The following is a 17,519-nucleotide window of genomic DNA, read 5'->3' as shown; positions in this document are numbered from 1 at the left end:
AGGCATGATGATAGTGGATCTGGATCAGGATCGGGAGCTGGAGAGTGAGTCCCGGGTGGATCGGTGCTGTCGGAGGTTATCAACTAGACGAGCACGAGTGAGTTGAATGCGAGGATTCGCAAGATCCTGCGTAATGGGGTTGCTGCAGTGTTTCGGGCTGAGTCGCCGGAATTGTTTAGGGTCGATCAAGACCGCCATGATGGGGTATTTTGATGAGCGATATGCGGCTCTCGCAGAGACGGCTGCCGTGGTGGCTACAGCGGCTGTAGCAGCGGCAAGGGAAGGAGCGAGTCGGAGTTTTCAGTATCGGGACTTCTATTATACGAAGCCTCCCACGTTCGATGGAGTTCAGGACCCGATTGTTGTTATGAGATGGTTATCAGACGTGGAGGGGTGTTTCTCCACGAGTTTATGCCCTACTGATCAGAGAGTGAGGGGTGCTCTGAACCTATTGAGGCTCGGAGCGAAGGATTAGTGGAGATTGACTGCGAGGTCATTTTCCGACGCGCAGAGGGCTGCGGTTTCAGGGGATCAGTTCCGAGAGATGTTCAGTACTCGCTTTGTTCCGCGAGATGAGAGGGAGAGATTGGCTCGGGAGTTCCTTGAGCTGAAGCAGGATTCGGAGTCGGTGACTGAGATCACCAGGATGTTTATTGAGAGGGCGATGTTTTGCCCTGAGTTCGCTTCGGAGCAGGCTCAGATGTCCCGATATCTGAGTATGCTCAAGGGGGATATCAGACAGTTCATGTCTGCACAGAGGAGCGAGACCTTGTTGGTGTTGCAGGAGGCCGCCATGCGGCGTAGAGGTTGAGTTGCAGTTGCGTGAGCTGAGGCGGGCTCCGATGCAGTCGCAGCCAGCGCCGAAACGGTCCAGTACCGTTGATGTTAGAATGGGGGATCGGAGCGGCCACACTTGTGAGAAGTGTGGGAGGGGTTACACCAGAGTTTGCTGGTCCGGTGGTGCATACCGCAAGTGCGGAAAGGAGGAGCACTATGCGCGGGATTGTCGGCAGTCAGTGCCGATTCGGGATTTGAGGATTTGTTATCATTGTCGGCAGGTTGGACATTTGAGGGTCAACTGTCCACAGCTTTCTGCAGGACCGGTGCAGGCTCTAGCACCGGCCACCTTGAGGAGTTCAGGAGGAGGACAGGATGGAGCGGAGCCCCAAGGGCTCAGGGTCGTGCCTATCGGCTCGCGGCAGAGGGAGACGGAGCGGTGCCGGAGGCAGCTGCGGGTATGATGCTTTCTTGATGTCTTGATTGTCTTGCGTTGATTGTGGCGTATTGCTTGTGTTGGTATCTTGTGTGGATTTCGATGCGATATTCGTTGTTTCGTGGGTTTGGTTATGGGTTATTGTTTGGGAATTTCGTTGGTTATCGTTTGTGAGGGTTGATAGTGGAGATGCGGCACTGGGTTGAATGTCGGGTAGCATCTACAGTCGTGGAGTGGATAATTGAAAGACTGGATTCTTTTGAGCGGATTGATTAGGGAAGAGATGTGTTTTGCTGAGGGTTGCTTATGCTTGTGGGAAGCAGCCGGTGTGTAAATGTTCTCTTTGTGCAGGATTGTTCTGAAAGGTCGTTAACGACGATCGGTGGCTGTTAGTCAGTGCTTTAAGTGGGGGAGAATTGGAGAATTCTCCGGGAGATCGATGAGTATGTGAGAGTGCTTAGCTGTTAGGATTCAGCAGTGTTCTGTCAGCTCAGAGTATAGGCTGACAAGAGCGAGTGTCGGGTATGCGGGGCAGGATACAGACCTAGGGCATTTGATTGTGGAGGCCTGGGAGCAGGCCGGGATCTAGTTTGAGTAAGTAACCGGGATTCATGTTGTGCATGTTTCTAGGGTTGGAACCGGAAGGTTCCCAGAGTTAGAACCTGAGGGTTCACAGAGTTTGGGTGTACGGACCCACAGAGATATAGCCTCGAGTGGCTAGTGTGTGTTATGAGAGTCGGTCCAGTCATGCTGGGGACTCTGATGGTATTATTGGATCCGGTTGAGATTTCGGATTTTGTATGTTGCGGTGTGATTACATTGGAAGGTCTGGCCCCGGGTTAGGGATTTTGTTTAGTTGAGGTAGTGATTCTGTGGAGTGGAGGGAGTGCATGGGCTTGAGAGCCCCTGTAATGAGAGCCAGAGTAGGTGGATAGCGGTTACGCAAAAAGGGTGGTGTCGCTTGGGGCGAGCACCGTGGCACTGGTTGGAGTAGCATTATAACCAAGAGGGTTCCTTGGAAAAGGAAAAGAGAAAGGTGTGTAACTCTGAAGGGGAGTGCAAGTTCACGAAAGTGAAAGCTGCAGAACAGAGTCGTGGTTAGAGTATTCGAGTATGGTTTTGAGCATCGTGTGCACGGCAGTGAAGTAGGAACCCATCCGGTTTGGGATGTCTGTTGAGGCTCAGAAGGGATGCGGGGGGAGAGAGAATCTTGAATTCTTAGTGTGAGTCTGATCAGGATATTAGTGGTTCATCCTGGGAGATGTTCGAGGATATCATCAGTGTATCGGGTTTTCCAACCTGCAGGTGTTGGGGCTAGTTCAGCATGGGTATGTGATTGCAAGAGGAGAACTCGTGAGAGTTGCTCTGAGAGTGAGAATGGGTCTCTCAGTCGGTCCGGTATGGACAAAGTGGGCTTCGGATCGGGGATCCGGTGGTTTCTGGTTTCCTAACCCTTGTGGGTCGAGTGATTGTTGAGATTTAGAGCAGAGTTGCATCTTGGGTAATTCTCGGTTACAGAAAGTGATGGGTAGTACAGAGATCGTGCTTCAGTCGACAAAGCAGATTCAGCAGATGAGACAGAGGTTATTGACCGCCCAGAACCGACAAGAAAAGTTATGCAGACAGACGCCGGTCCGAGCTTGAGTTTCAGGTCGGCGACTTCATACTCCTGAAGGCCTCTTCTTGGAGAGGAGTGATTCGATTCAGGAAGAGGGGCAAGTTGGGGCCCCGGTATATTGGGTCTTTTCATGTGATTGCGGGGGTAGGCCGGGTGGCCTACCGTTTGTAGTTGCCCACGGATTGGAGACAAATCCACGACACTTTTCATGTGTCACAATTGAGGAAGTGCATAGCCGATGAGTCGGCAGTGGTTCCATTAGAGGATATATATTCAGGTGGATGCGAGCCTGAATTATGCCGAGAGACCAGTGGCCATCAGGGATCGGAAGATCAAGGTTCTGAGGAGCAAGGAGGTACCTCTGGTGTTGGTTCAGTGGCAACACCGGAAAGGATCGGAAATGACTTGGGAGCCGGAACGTGAGATGCGGGAGCAGCATCGGAACTATTTTCCGAGTGAGACTTCGAGGGCGAAGTCTAATCCTAGTGGGGGAGAATTGTAACAGCCCGGAATCTCAGGTATGGTTAAAATTATGTTTTTGGGGTGTTTTAAGAGGGGACTCGGCGAGTTGGAGCCTAGACTCGCCGAGTAAGATCGCAGACCTGGTCGCAGGTTCGCGACTGGAATCGACGAGTCCGGATATGGACTCGGCAAGTCTGCGCTGTTCAGCGAAAACCCTAACCGTTTAGGTTTGGGACGTATATAAGGGACTTATTGGCCGTCATTGTTCACTTTAGCCTTCTGAGAGAAACCCTAATTCGATTGTGTGCATCTGGAGCAAGGTTGAAGACCATTGTTGATTTTGGAAGAGTTGTTGTGCAAGGAAGAGAAGGCTTGGTGAAGGGAACAACAAGGGGAGTCACGTTCTGAGGATTGGGGACATAGAGAGCACATCATCCAGGTAAGAATTCGAGTTATACTCTGCTATGTTGATGTGTATATGGATTTAGGGTTTATGGAACCCTTTTGTGACTAGATTGAATGTTACCCTAGTCCCCCAAACGATTGGAACCCTGTATTGGGACCTTTGGAGGTCCAGAATGTCCCATGCCTGAACATTTCGGGAATTGATGGAGGTTTTGGATTGGAATCCTTATGCCTTAGGTCAAAATGTAAATTATGAATCATGGGGTGTATTATGAGCACCGAAATGAGGACCTTACGTGATGAATCAGTTTAGGAAGGCCAGACCTATGAATGGTCGGAGCAGTTCTGACCTTAGAAGGCAGTTGGAGCGGTTGCATGGCATGGACTCGCCGAGTCCGATGAACAGACTCGGCGAGTAGCTTGAAGATTAACTGGGACTCGTCGAGTTGTTCTTCAGACTCGGCGAGTTGAGTCGGGGTGGCCCCGTGATTCTTCCAGGAGGAACTCGTCGAGTCAAAAAGGGGATACTCGACGTGTAGAAAGGGAATCTTAAGGAATCGGTGAGCTAAGGGCAAGTGGACTCAGAGTGGTTGAACTCGGCGAGTCTTGGGGTGACTCGGCGAGTTAGGTCGCGGGTTGAGTGAAGTTCTGAGTATGGGGACTCGGCGAGTCATAGGGTTGACTCGGCGAGTAGGGTCAGTCAGGGGTTGACTTTGACCTTGTCTTTGACCAAGGGTTGACCAGTCATTCCAGGGGTAGTTTGGTAATTGTTTTTTATTGTTGGAGTTCAGTGCATTGGTGGCTATCCAGAGGTGGAGATCGTATCAGTGATCGGAGCAGCTTGAGCTATCTGTTCAGTCGGCAGTTTCGAGGTGAGTTATCCTCACTATATCGATAGGGTTTATGGCACCAAGGCCAACCTTTTTATCGGATGGAAATTCGGGTAATTGTTAGTTGTTACATGTTGTGGGCCGGAAGGCATTGCTATGTGGACTGGAAGGTCATGGCCTGGAAAGGCGTATGTGTGCATTTAGTATGTTGACTGATTCGTAGGGTGATATTATGCTAGTGACCGGCTAGACCGGTATCTTGAATAGAGTAAGGATATGTTATGTGGTCTGTTGATAGATTGCTGATTGTGAACTGTTATATGATTATGTGTTATGCGTATGATTGCTAGACCTGATGTAACCCGGTATGCAGGGTCGTTCTATGTTCTATTATGATATGTATGCTAATATGTTATGGGCCGGAAGGCAATATGTTATGGGCAGGAAGGCATTGCGTTATGGGCCGGAAGGCGATATGTTTTGGGACCGGAAGGTCGTGGCCTGGAAAGGCGTATATGTGGTTGGTATTTTGGGGGTATCTCACTAAGCTTTCGGGCTTACAGTTGTGGTTTATGTTTCAGGTTCTCAGGAGTCTGTGGCAAGGCAAAGGCGTGATCGTACCGTTCCTCGCGTTGGTGTTTTATGAATTGAACCTGGGAAATACTCTGTTAAATAATGTATTGAAAACCTTTTTGTAATAACATTATTAAAATGAGTGGCTTTTGAAAAGTTTTAATTGTTTTGAAATTTTGGACGTTACAGTTTCCTTCCAGTAGTAACGGGTCTAAGGCACCAAGGTCGGTCCGTATAGACGATTTGTTAGTGTCGAAGTGTGGGCAGAGCCCGTATATCACAGTTGAGTGCGATTATGATATATGCCAGTATGATAGAATTATTTATACTTGTTGTCTGTGTGATACTTGTATGTTATGGTTGAGCAGCTGAGTGTGGGCGAGGACCGTATCTCTCTGATAGTGGAGTGTGGGCGAGGCCCGTATCTCCTAGATAGCAGAGTGTGGGCGAGGCCCGTATCTCCCAGCTAGTGAAGTGTGGGCGAGGTCTGTATCTCCTAGTTGTTCATCGTATGTTTGTATGGTATGAGGTATTATGGGGGAACTCACTAAGCTTAGTGCTTACGGTTTTCAGTTTTTGTTTCAGGTACCTCTTCTTCGAAGGGGAAGGAGCTGGCGCGGTAGTGGCGCATCACACACATGTCTCGTATTTCCGCACTAGGAGATCTTCCTGGGGATTCGAACTCTGACATTTGTTATGTTTTATGAAAATGTTTTTCAGACACACGATATCTTTTATGAAATGTTATGATCGGTGAACGTTTTATTTCTAATGTTTTACTAAGTATATGTTTTAAAAAAATGAAATTTTTGGCTCGTATTTTTGGGATGTTACATATTGTTTTTAACTATGGTTTGTAGCTTTTAGTTTTCCTTTTCCTTTGTTGTAAGCTGATTTGTTTATTTCTAGCTTCCGACTGTTGTTTATATAATATCTGCTATGTAATTTTTTGTTTCTCTTAAGTGCATCAGCCCTTTTTATATTTGTTGTTTGTATTTTTTTTTTTTTTTTATGATTTACGTGTTCTATTTTTTTTTCTCAATTCATTGTAGGTAAATTGAAAGAGAAAAAGTAAATAAAAAGATGGGAAGAAGGATGAGTTTTGAACTACTCAACTTACATTTTAGTAATCGATGATTATGCCCACTTTCCTTACTTTGCCAATTTTCATATACATTAGTTCTAAACATCAAAATAATATGATTTTGTTTGTCATAGATGAAATTTTTTGATGTAAATGATGGACAACAATAAGGTTTGAATAAATATAATTCTTTTTAAATTGGTGTGTAAGCTTATACTATGTGATTTGATGAAGAAAGAAAAAATGAGATTATTTTCTAATTGTTTTAGACTGCCCTTATGTATGCTATCCATTTTGAATGTCAAAATGGGGCCTCATTTTCGATTTCGCCCCGGGTCTTAAATCGACTTGGAACGGCCCTACATACTGCACAACCTAAGTACTAGTATGTTATACTACGCAAAAAGTAAATGAAAGTATTGCCTTTAAATACTTTTTACAGATAAGTCTTTGAAAATAATTTTTTGCATGATTAAACCTTAATTTATTAGAACAATAAATACATTATTTATTATTATCCCTATTCTAATAAAAGAATAGTTTTAATATCCTTTTGACATGTGTCATCATATTAGACCTCCTAATTAATACACATTTTATTCTTTTTTTTTTGCCATTTGTCACCCTATTAAAACTCTTAATTAATACATGCCACTTGTCAACCTATTAATTCTCTATTTTAAATTTTAAAATTTTCACTTTAATTACAATAAATTAATAACAACGCAATAAAAATTAAAATAAAATTAATAGAAATTATAAGATGATATAATTTCATATATTTATTTAAATTAACGATTATAACTGATTAATAATTTTGTGTTCTAACTATTAAAGTTTAATTAATTTTGTAGCCGTGGTTTCACGGGTTATTAACTAGTTATTAATAAAGTAGCCCATCTTGTACAATCAGTAAGCATGTTGCATACCTCTCGGCTACATGCAGATTATTATTATTATTATATTGGCTTGTATATCGTGATATAATATGCAAGTATCCAAACTTTATTAATATCGACCAAAATGGTAGCTATTTTTATCATTTGTTTATTCTAACATATCAAGCTAGAGATCCACAAATGCTAGTTTTAAACCGGTTCCGGTTTTAACCGGTTTTGGTTATAATCGGTCCAATTTTTTGAAAATGATATTTCTTTAAAAAATTGTTTTAAAAAACTAGTAAATAAAATGGCATTTGATTTTTAAAACATGTTCCTTACCCTAAACTAGTTCTCAACATAACCAGTTCGGTTATTTCCTACCGGTTCGCTTTTTGACCTCTATCAATCAAGCAGCATTCACGTGGAAGATTCAAACGAGTATTAATCACAAAGTGATGAAAAAATCATTTCGTATTAGGCTTCTATGAAATTATATTATAAAGTATAAATTATAGCTTACAAAGACTTGCTTAATAGATTCTGCCATTCTGGGCCTCCAACCTTTGGACCTAAACCAGTATGGTGGTAATTTTTACTCAGCCCAAACACGTTAACAGGCTACTAAATTTTGCGCATCCTGGTATCCTAGGGCATGGAATTTTATTGCTAAAATTAAAATCGGTAAATGCCTATAGTAAACTATGTTTTTTCTTAGGTTACAACTTACAAGGCATTTAATATATGATTTCTTTTATATATATTAGGTGTGAAACCTATATATTACGTGGGTGAATATATATATATATATATATATATAGAGAGAGAGAGAGAGAGAGAGGTGGATTCAATTGAGAAAATAAAAAAGGTTGAGAATGGGGGAATCATTCTCAACCACTCATTTTATTCAAGCATAAAAAGACACGGTGACAAACTTGTAAATATGAGAACAACCTTCAATCTCAAATACGTATCTGTAGTTCAAACCCATTCATCGTTCATCATCCAAATTTCTTCTCCAACTTTCAACAATCATCCAGATTTCTTCCATTAAACCATCATCAACATCATCCAGTGCTAATCAATCATTGATCTTCGTCTTTAACAACAAAAATTCGTTTTTGGTTCTTTTAATTCAACCTTCAATTGTGCTTGAATACGATCAGATCTTCAACATCTATGATTAATTATACTCCCAGCATTATTAGATCAACATCATCGATAATCAACAAAAATCCACTTCATACCATTCATTCAACATCGATTATCAAATAAAACTTGAAAATTAAGGTTAGAAAAATATCAAATCGTTTTTTTTTTTTGAAAAATTTCATATAATTCTCTATCAATCTACTCTTTTGTAAGATTTAAATAGTCAAAATATCATGTTTTTAACATTTTTAAAAAAAGTTAAATTATATGCACTCCAACTGTTTGATGAAATGCATGAACTAAATTACCATGTTATATTCATATATGAATATGTTTTCTCAGTATATGATTATTAAAACAAAAAAAACAAATATGCAAGTCTGTATGTTATTCATATGTGAATAACATATAAAAATTATATATATTTATGAAAATACATTATAATATTCATATGTGAATATACTGTGTAATATTCATAAGTGAATATATCATCTAATATTCACAAATGAATATACTATGTAATATTCACATGTGATATACCATGTAATACTTTGTAATATTCATATATGAAAATATTATCTAATATTCATAAGTGAATATACCATCTAATATTCACAAGTGAACAATGTTTTAAAAACCGGTTTGAACCGGCCGGTCGAACCGGTTGGACCGGGAACCGGGGGAAGGAACAATTCAACTATCACTGGTTTTACATTGATTTCTGAACCGGATTGAACCGACCGGTTTTTAGAAAAAACTGGTTGAACCGGTCAAAATAAACCGGTTGAACCGGTAAATCCGAATAAAAACACATGAAAAATAATTATTTACATAATAAACTTTGGTATTTTTTTCAAGTATATTTAGTTTTCTCTAAATAAAAACATATGTTAAATGTTATAAGTTTTTTGATGTGGTTGTATTTATCTAAAACTATATTTCGTTTCGGTATTATATTTTATTTTCTTTTTAGTGTATATGGATTGATATAAAACACTAAAACTTATGGTTATGTACATGTTATTTTAATGTATTTTGATTCATTTACAACTTATTTTTATGTGTATTTTTAATGTTTGAACTTGTAAACATCAAATTCATAATTTATATATGTATGTATGTGTAGGAAAATAGAAAAAAACCATGAAAAATATAGAAATCGGTTCACTCGGCGGTCGAACCGGTTGAACCGGGAACCGGTCACCATACCGGTTCAACTAAAAAATTGGTTTTTAAAACATTGCAAGTGAATATACTATGTAATATTCATAAGTGAATGCATCGTCTAATATTTAAATATGAATATACTATGTTTATTATATGCTATATTCATATATGAATGATACTTAAATTGTAAAAAAAAAAAAATTAATCATAGTTTTTATTCATAACTGAATAACGAATGTACTGTAGTAAAAACTTGATTCATTTTTATTCACTTATGAATAACGATAGCTGAAAATATAAAAAAAAATAAATTTTTTATTTTATCTTAAAACTATATCAATATGGATGTCTATTTGTAGAGAATAAAAAATCATGAATTTTGGTATATTTAAAATCATTTTTCGATAAAAATAGCTTCTTAAAAATTAAAAAAAAAACGAAAAAACTATGTTTTTGTATATATTAAGGTAATGATTAGCATAGTTTAAGGAAACATGTTTTGTTGGAAAACACATGTCTATTCCTTTCCCATTTCTGCTGGTACGACGGAGGCTTTTGCGGTAAAAATAAATTAGTGACTGAGAATGATTCCCCCATTCTCAACCTTTTTTTTCTCAATTGAACCCTCCTCTCTCTCTCTCTCTGTGTGTGTGTGTGTGTGTGTATATATATATATATATATACATATATAATGTATTTTTTTTAAATTAAATTTTAAAATAAGGAAGAAAAAAACATATTTATTGCAATTTATAATGATATTTATTACATTTAATACTTACTTATATAACTATATGTACTAGTTTATAAACCGTGAGAACTATGATTATAAAATTAATTAAAATTTCATAGTAAAAACTTAAAATTATTAAGCAATTAAATCAAATAAATTATTTTAAATAAATTATCAATTAATATATTTTTTTAGTTATATAAAATTATAATAGTTTATATAAATAAATACATGAAATTATATCATATTATAATATATATTTATTTTATTTTATTTTTTATTCTAATGTTATTAATTTAATGTAATTAGACTGTGAAATTTAAAATGAAAATCAATTATCAATAATTAATTTAATGTAATTAAAGTGGGAAATTTAAAATTTAAAATGGAAAATTAATAGGTTCACGTGTGACATATAATATCAATTATCGATAAGGATTTCTAATATTGTGACACTTGTCAATAAGAGAATAAACTTATTCATTTATTAGAAATTAGAACAGGAAGATTATGTGGTTTTTTAATTTTAAAAATAAAAAAAATTTAGAAATCGACATGTGGAAATTATTTATTTAAAAAATATCACAAAATGACAAGTGTCAAAACTTATGAGAAATTAACATATTGCAAAATGGATCTTCATTTATTAGAGTAACTGTATATATATATATATATATATATATATATATATATATATATATATATATATATATATATATATATATATATATATATATATGGGATTGTTCACTTAAGATTAAAAAAATAGAAATCTTGAGATTCAACCTCAGCCATATATTTCTCATTTTCAGTTCTAACGTTCCAACGTACCGGCAGCAGTGAGGTATGCCTAATCATAAATGAGTATATGACTGAGAGGTATATCCATATATGATTATACATATATGTCTACTCACAGATTGAGTAATCATATATGATTATGATAGTTGGTGGTGGTAGAAGTGGCGGTGGTAGAAGTGACGAAGCTGGTAGTGGTGGGGTTGGCTAGTGGTAGAGGTGGTGGTAGCGGTGACGGTTGTGATGTTGGGGATGGTGGTGGAGGAGAAAGGAATGAGTGACGCTATATAATCATTTATGATTATAACTAACTCATCGCGTCGATACGCCGAAGTGTTAGAACGACAGATGTAAAATATGTGGTTGAGATTGAATCTCAAGATCTCTATTTTATTTTGAATTTCAACGGAACTTACTTCTCTCTCTCTCTCTATGTATATATATATATATATATATATATATATATATATATATATATATATATATATATATATATGTACCTTGACCAACTCCAGGTCCAATAGAAGCAAGCCCTACAGCCAATCCAGCAACAATAATGGAAGCGGCAGAAATCAATGGATTCATGATAAGTTCCTCGTACCAAAAAAAATGGTTAATGATACAATCAACCAATGAACTATGACTTAATGATTTCATTGCTACGATTCATACAGTCGAAGTAACTACGAACTTTGAATTTAAGTAATAACATTCTTGAATCATCAAACCGACTTTGATATCTCTTTTTTAGTTTCTCTCGAGAAAGTCTTTGTGAATCCATACAACTTTAGTTTTCCTGTTTCTTTGTCCCGAAACGCTCTTTGAATTCTTCGATTTTTTTTATTGACTTCATCCGTTTATTCATTGAACTCACAGTCACAGATGAGACAAAATGACTTATATAGAATCCCCATCTACATTCACATTCGATTAGTAGGGCAAATTAGATATATCTTTAGCTCATATATGGGGGCTTTTACGTATGTATAAAAGTTATGGGAAGGCTTTGATATTCACAAAATTAATATAGTAGTTTTTTCATAACTAGCATATAGCTGTGTTTTCATTACATTTACACATGTTTTGATACAAATTATTAATTTATAAAAAAATCAAACTAAAAAGAAAAGAAACAACTAAATAAACTAGGTTTTACCTAATCGAGATCGATTCTCCGGTTACTTAACCAATCACCTTTTAGAATTTTATAAATGTTTGAACTTTCTACAATCGAACGATGAACCCTAGATGTCGATATCTAGTTGAAATTGGATATTTTTAACTGGTTACAATATTGACCTAAACCCCAATGAGGCAATCGTGCCTCGATGTCCACATCTAGTTGTAACTTCTTGAGTATTTATTATATTTTGGTTTCATGTTTAAAATCATTTGAATATTAAAACAAAACAAAAAGGTGTCAACCATTTATGTTGTCGTAACTTGATAAGACATGTGAAAAATATGGTGGATAACTTTTTGATTCATGTTTAAATCATTGCACTACTCTGCCTCTGTGGTCATGAAGGTTTGTCTACAGTAATTCCAAGACATGAGACATAGCTTCACGTTTGCAACAGTGATTAGTTAGATCGCGAAAGCTAGAACGGAAACTCTCATTAGGAAGTTCCCTCTTGAAAACAAAAAGGTGTCGGCAAGATACATTTCATAAGTGAGCCAATAGCAATCAATCCGGTTACAATTGTCATCACATCTTCCACTCCTACAAAGGATAAAAATCAATGACTATGACTTAAATAACAACTTGGATGATTATTATAAAAAAAGAGATAGATATTCACTTATATCTTTGGTTTATTTTCTTAAAATAAAAGTGTTTTGAGTTTTATACATTATCTCTATTCATTTAAAAAAATTTGTATAAAAATCAAACCACCTATATTTTAAAAAGAAAAGGAAACATCAACTTCATTGTTATAATCGGTAATTGACATTTGATGAAATTATAGTTTTGCTAACAAAGAGGGTTTTTAGACCCTGGAAACACATGTCATCATAGGTGGCTAACAAACATACCAAATAGCAAGACCAAGAAAAATCTTCCTACATGGCAATCAGAGGGCCCCACAAGACACTTGTGACCAACAACATCAACGTAATAGATTTTGTGGATATGCCACCTCAGATAAGGATAAGCACCCATTGCTTCTCATTGGTCAGTTTCCCAGCATTTCCCTCAAAATCTACTAAATCATCAAACCCCAAACCACAGCCACAAGATCACCACTTCAATCAATATTACAAAAGGATGCACCCACATCACACATTTTCAACTCACACTCACCTCTACAAACTACAAACCACCACTCCATTGCCGGAAAATATGGCCGCCGTCACACAATCTCCGGTCGCAGTCTTCCGACCATGCGCCTCACGAACCAGGTTCCTAACAGGATCATCAGGGAAGTTAAACAGAGAAGTATCACTCAAACCTGCAAACACTTTCTCATCTGCTTCCTTCAAGATCGAAGCCAAAAAAGGCCAATGGCTACCGGGTTTAGCCTCACCTGGTTACCTCGACGGAAGGTAAACATAACTTCAAAAATCCCCAATTAAAAACCCTAATCCAATGTCCATGAACTAACTGTAAAAGTAAAACCATGTTTAATTTCAGTCTTCCAGGTGACAACGGGTTCGACCCATTGGGTTTAGCGGAGGACCCGGAGAATCTGAAGTGGTTCGTCCAAGCTGAGCTTGTGAACGGGAGGTGGGCCATGTTGGGTGTCGCCGGAATGCTACTGCCGGAGGTTTTCACAAGCATCGGCGTACTCAACGTTCCTAAATGGTACGACGCCGGAAAATCAGAATACTTCGCATCATCATCAACCCTGTTGGTGATCGAGTTCATTCTTTTCCACTACGTCGAAATCAGAAGATGGCAAGACATCAAGAACCCAGGAAGTGTAAACCAAGATCCGATCTTCAAAAGCTACAGTTTACCTCCTAATGAAGTCGGGTACCCGGGTGGCATATTCAACCCACTCAACTTTGCACCAACCGCTGAAGCCAAGGAGAAAGAGATTGCCAATGGTAAGTTACAAAATTACCATTTTACCCCTAATCCAGATTCTAATATTATTATTTTTTTACAGGGAGGTTAGCGATGTTGGCGTTTCTAGGGTTCATCGTTCAGCATAATGTCACCGGAAAAGGGCCATTTGACAACCTATTGCAGCACCTTTCGGACCCATGGCATAACACTATTGTCCAAACACTTTCAGGAAACTAAACAGTATCTATCTTCTTTTGCTTTATTTGTAAACCATGTGTTGTGAATATAAAATATGAGATGGTGATTTATGATTTATTTGAACTTGTTGTCATTATCATAATTCACAAAGGTAAGTTTCAGCAAAAGCTATATAAGTGGCTGTTTGTTTTTAATTTAATCGGCTTAACGGTTATTTAGGCTATGTTCGACGAAGTAGCTGAAATGCGAATTGTTAGCTGAAAAAGTTGGCTGATAGCTGAAATGAAAACTAGCTGAAAAGCAAGCTGAAATATATAAAATTACGTAAAAAGACATGTGAGAGTATGTATTTAAATAATTAATTAAGGGGTGTATTTTAAATTTTTTAGAAAAGCTCCTAAAAAACTTGTCTACGTAGCTTTTCAAAAAGCTAGCTTATAAGCTACTTTTTGGCTTACCAAACATGACAACATAAAAAAGCTCAAAAAATAAGCTAGCTTATCAGTTAGCTGTGGTGCGCCTGACACATCGTTACAGCCTTAGTCGGTGTACAAAAGAAAACAAACCTTATATATACAACACATCATTACTTATTAATACTTTTTAGTTCATATTATACAACCAAAGTATTACTTTCTAAAAAAAAATGTCACGACCTACATCTAAAAAAAAAACGTGACACGAGAATTCTCCTTCAGCTTTCGTTGTTTGACATTAGATGATCCGGTTGCTGAAACAAACATAACTCCATGTTACTAAAAAACCCATAATAGTAATGTAATTATATTTCTTTATTCATAAATCATAATGTATTTTTTATTTTTATTTACCTGAGAGTATGAGTTCCCATAGATCAAAGGAAGAGGACATGGACCGGGTTCAGGGTTCCATGGGTTACACAAGTTGTCATTGTAGACATTTCTAGGCATCTCAAAGTTACAATTTATAGAATAATCTAGAAACCCTTGTAAGTTGGTTGATGTATCTGGCTTCATTTCTTTTGTTTGTGGAAAATTTAGATTTCCAAAGGGGCTAAAAGGGAAATTTGATGTACTACATAGTTCTGCCAAACCACCAACTACTTGCCTTGACCGGTCAACTTTTTCCATTTCTATCCCTTTGCTGGTAAACAAACCGGAATAGTTTGAAAGAGACACACCAGAACATTCCCCATCTCTATAAGTAAAAAACAAAAAAGAAATATTAATTTCCCAAAATAATCTAAAATGAATCTTTGTGATTTAAGGATTTATGATTTATTGACCTTTGAGGAATGTAATTTTGTTTATCTGTCAAGATCAAATTTTGATTTTCGTTATTCGGAAGCCATTGTAGAGTTTGATCTTCTTGGGTATTGGTCATCATTAGAGGTAAATGCAACCCACTTTGGAACTGAAATGCCAACATTATTGTATGTCAAATGTATAATGGAAAGGGCAAAAATGGAATTTTGCAAAGTGATAATACCTGGTTTGTGCAATCTAGTGGAATAAGCTTTTGTTGTCCGAAATTTTCCTAGAAATACAATTCGTTTACTCGTTTAGTGTTAAATGCAAGAAATAGCAGTGTACTTTCATTGATTCTTATTACATTATTATAATGATATGAAAAAAATGAAAGTAGAATGCTATAATTGGGTAGATTTGTAAGAGAAACAAATACCTTGTGTATCCGAATGCGATCAAGTGATTCCCTTAAGGAGTCTTCCATTTGCTTAAGATGTTCAATGTTCTCAATCTTGTCTGGATTACTCCAATAACTAATCAAAATTTAAAAAAAAAAATGTAGAAAGATAAAGAATCATATTTTTAAAAAATGTAAGAAAAAATGTGAGAAATTACACGAAATGGATAGGTGAAGGTTTGAAAGGCACCTTAGTCGCTTATGTAATTCAGAAAGTTGAGATCGCAACATCATTGCATGGTTGCTTAAATCCTGAAAATTATATTTAACTATTAAATAAAATATTATTTATCAACAGAAGTTATTATGCAATTTTCAAGATAAAAAGTTATAGAGATGAGTATCTTGTGACCTCAGCTGATTGACTGCTGCAAAACAAAACAAAACCAAAAGTAAAAAAGATAATCAGATGTTTGTTGCATCACAAGGGAGAGAAAAGGATTTAGAAAAGTGTCAAGGATTAATGACAACCTTGCCCCTGCAAAATCTTGTATATTTACATCATGGTCCAGCTTCTTGAACGTCTTCTTCAAAGCCTATTTAGGTAATTTTTATTTAATTACTATTTGAAGATAGTTATAGATGGAAATGAATGATCAAACATATGTAATTTGACTTACTTCGAGGCTCTCCAATTTCCTTTTTGCTCTTTCTTGTGGTGTTAGTCGAGCAAACTTTGCAATAACCTCATCAATGTTGCTGGAAATACAAAAGGAATATTGAAAACTTATTATTAATGTCGAAAAGAGCTTTTCTTTCAACGAATGTTGATTCATGGAGATTTATAACCTAATAAAAGCGTAGTATGAGCAATTGGGATAAGAATTAGTATGATTAGGAGATGACCTTCGTTGTCCGGTGAATAATGTAGGTTTTCCGGTTGGAGAGAACATGAGAAGGATGATGTCAATATCACATAATACAGATAACTCCTTGGCTTTTTTTAGGATTCCATTCCTTCGTTTAGAAAACGTCACTTGTCGATTACCAATGTTCTCTAATCTCTTGATTTTCAGCTTCACCCTCCCCATACTGCAATCAACGAAAATCTTCAGATACAGAGATGAGAAATTAAACATATATTTGGTGTAATATCGTCAGAGATGGCGCAAAATACCTTAAAAGTTACAATATTCGAGGAAAACGAAGCGAAGACAGGTGTCTGCTAAGGTATAACGAAATTCTTTCAAGCAAATATGACCGACTTGATTCCCTAGAAATGAACAGAAACCTTGATTTTAATTATCCGCATACAGGAAGAAACTGAGAGGCATCAAAGTTAACATAACAAATCCGATGTAATCAGAACTCGAGGTATTCAAAGAAATGATGTTAATTCCGTGAACAAATTGAACATGATCACAGAAAGAAGAGAGAGAAAAAGAAAAAAAGGGAAGGTCTTACACTTCTGCTGCGAATGCGGACCTTGCGATCGTCACCACGGAGCGATAGAAGCGAACGCTTGTAAGAAAATTATATATATATATATATATATATATATATATATATATATATATATATATATATATATATATATATATATATATATATTCACACAGATTGCTGAGGCTGGTGACCTGACAACGTTTGATGGATATATGTATGACGTTCGAACTAAGCGGTGAAACAAAGAGATGATGCTCTACTGCTATGTGATAAATGCGATAAATTACATTAATAGTCCTTTGGATAAGAAAAGTTCTATTTTCAGT

The 17,519-nt window shown here is 36.9% G+C and overlaps 2 protein-coding genes across 3 annotated transcripts; one reads left to right on the top strand and one right to left on the bottom strand.

The window, feature by feature from the left end:
• Positions 1–12,966: 12,966 nt before the first annotated feature.
• On the top strand, positions 12,967–14,241 carry LOC145052402 (chlorophyll a-b binding protein P4, chloroplastic-like). The gene is made up of 3 exons (XM_079000227.1): positions 12,967–13,460; positions 13,549–13,964; positions 14,027–14,241. The coding sequence occupies exons 1-3, from the start codon at positions 12,982–12,984 to the stop codon at positions 14,161–14,163; spliced, it is 1,032 nt and encodes a 343-aa protein (XP_078856353.1). The 5' UTR covers positions 12,967–12,981; the 3' UTR covers positions 14,164–14,241.
• Positions 14,242–14,473: 232 nt separating this feature from the next.
• On the bottom strand, positions 14,474–17,312 carry LOC145052401 (agamous-like MADS-box protein AGL65). 2 transcript variants are annotated; one of them, XM_079000225.1, is made up of 12 exons: positions 17,212–17,312; positions 16,925–17,020; positions 16,654–16,839; positions 16,428–16,506; positions 16,279–16,343; positions 16,160–16,175; positions 15,998–16,059; positions 15,787–15,883; positions 15,592–15,639; positions 15,389–15,516; positions 14,955–15,300; positions 14,474–14,854 (listed from the first exon to the last, which is right to left on the bottom strand). In XM_079000225.1, exons 3-12 carry the CDS (start codon positions 16,836–16,838, stop codon positions 14,819–14,821), a joined length of 1,062 nt encoding a protein of 353 aa, XP_078856351.1. In that variant the 5' UTR covers position 16,839; positions 16,925–17,020; positions 17,212–17,312; the 3' UTR covers positions 14,474–14,818. The 2 variants fall into 2 exon arrangements, with proteins under 2 accessions (XP_078856351.1, XP_078856352.1); XM_079000226.1 differs by having other exon boundaries at positions 16,160–16,172.
• Positions 17,313–17,519: the final 207 nt, after the last annotated feature.

The sequence above is a fragment of the Lactuca serriola genome, chromosome 5, assembly GCF_051521515.1.
Source record: "Lactuca serriola cultivar US96UC23 chromosome 5, Lser_US96UC23_V15, whole genome shotgun sequence".
NCBI lineage: Eukaryota > Viridiplantae > Streptophyta > Magnoliopsida > Asterales > Asteraceae > Lactuca > Lactuca serriola.
This window is presented reverse-complemented; position numbering and strand designations above follow the sequence as displayed.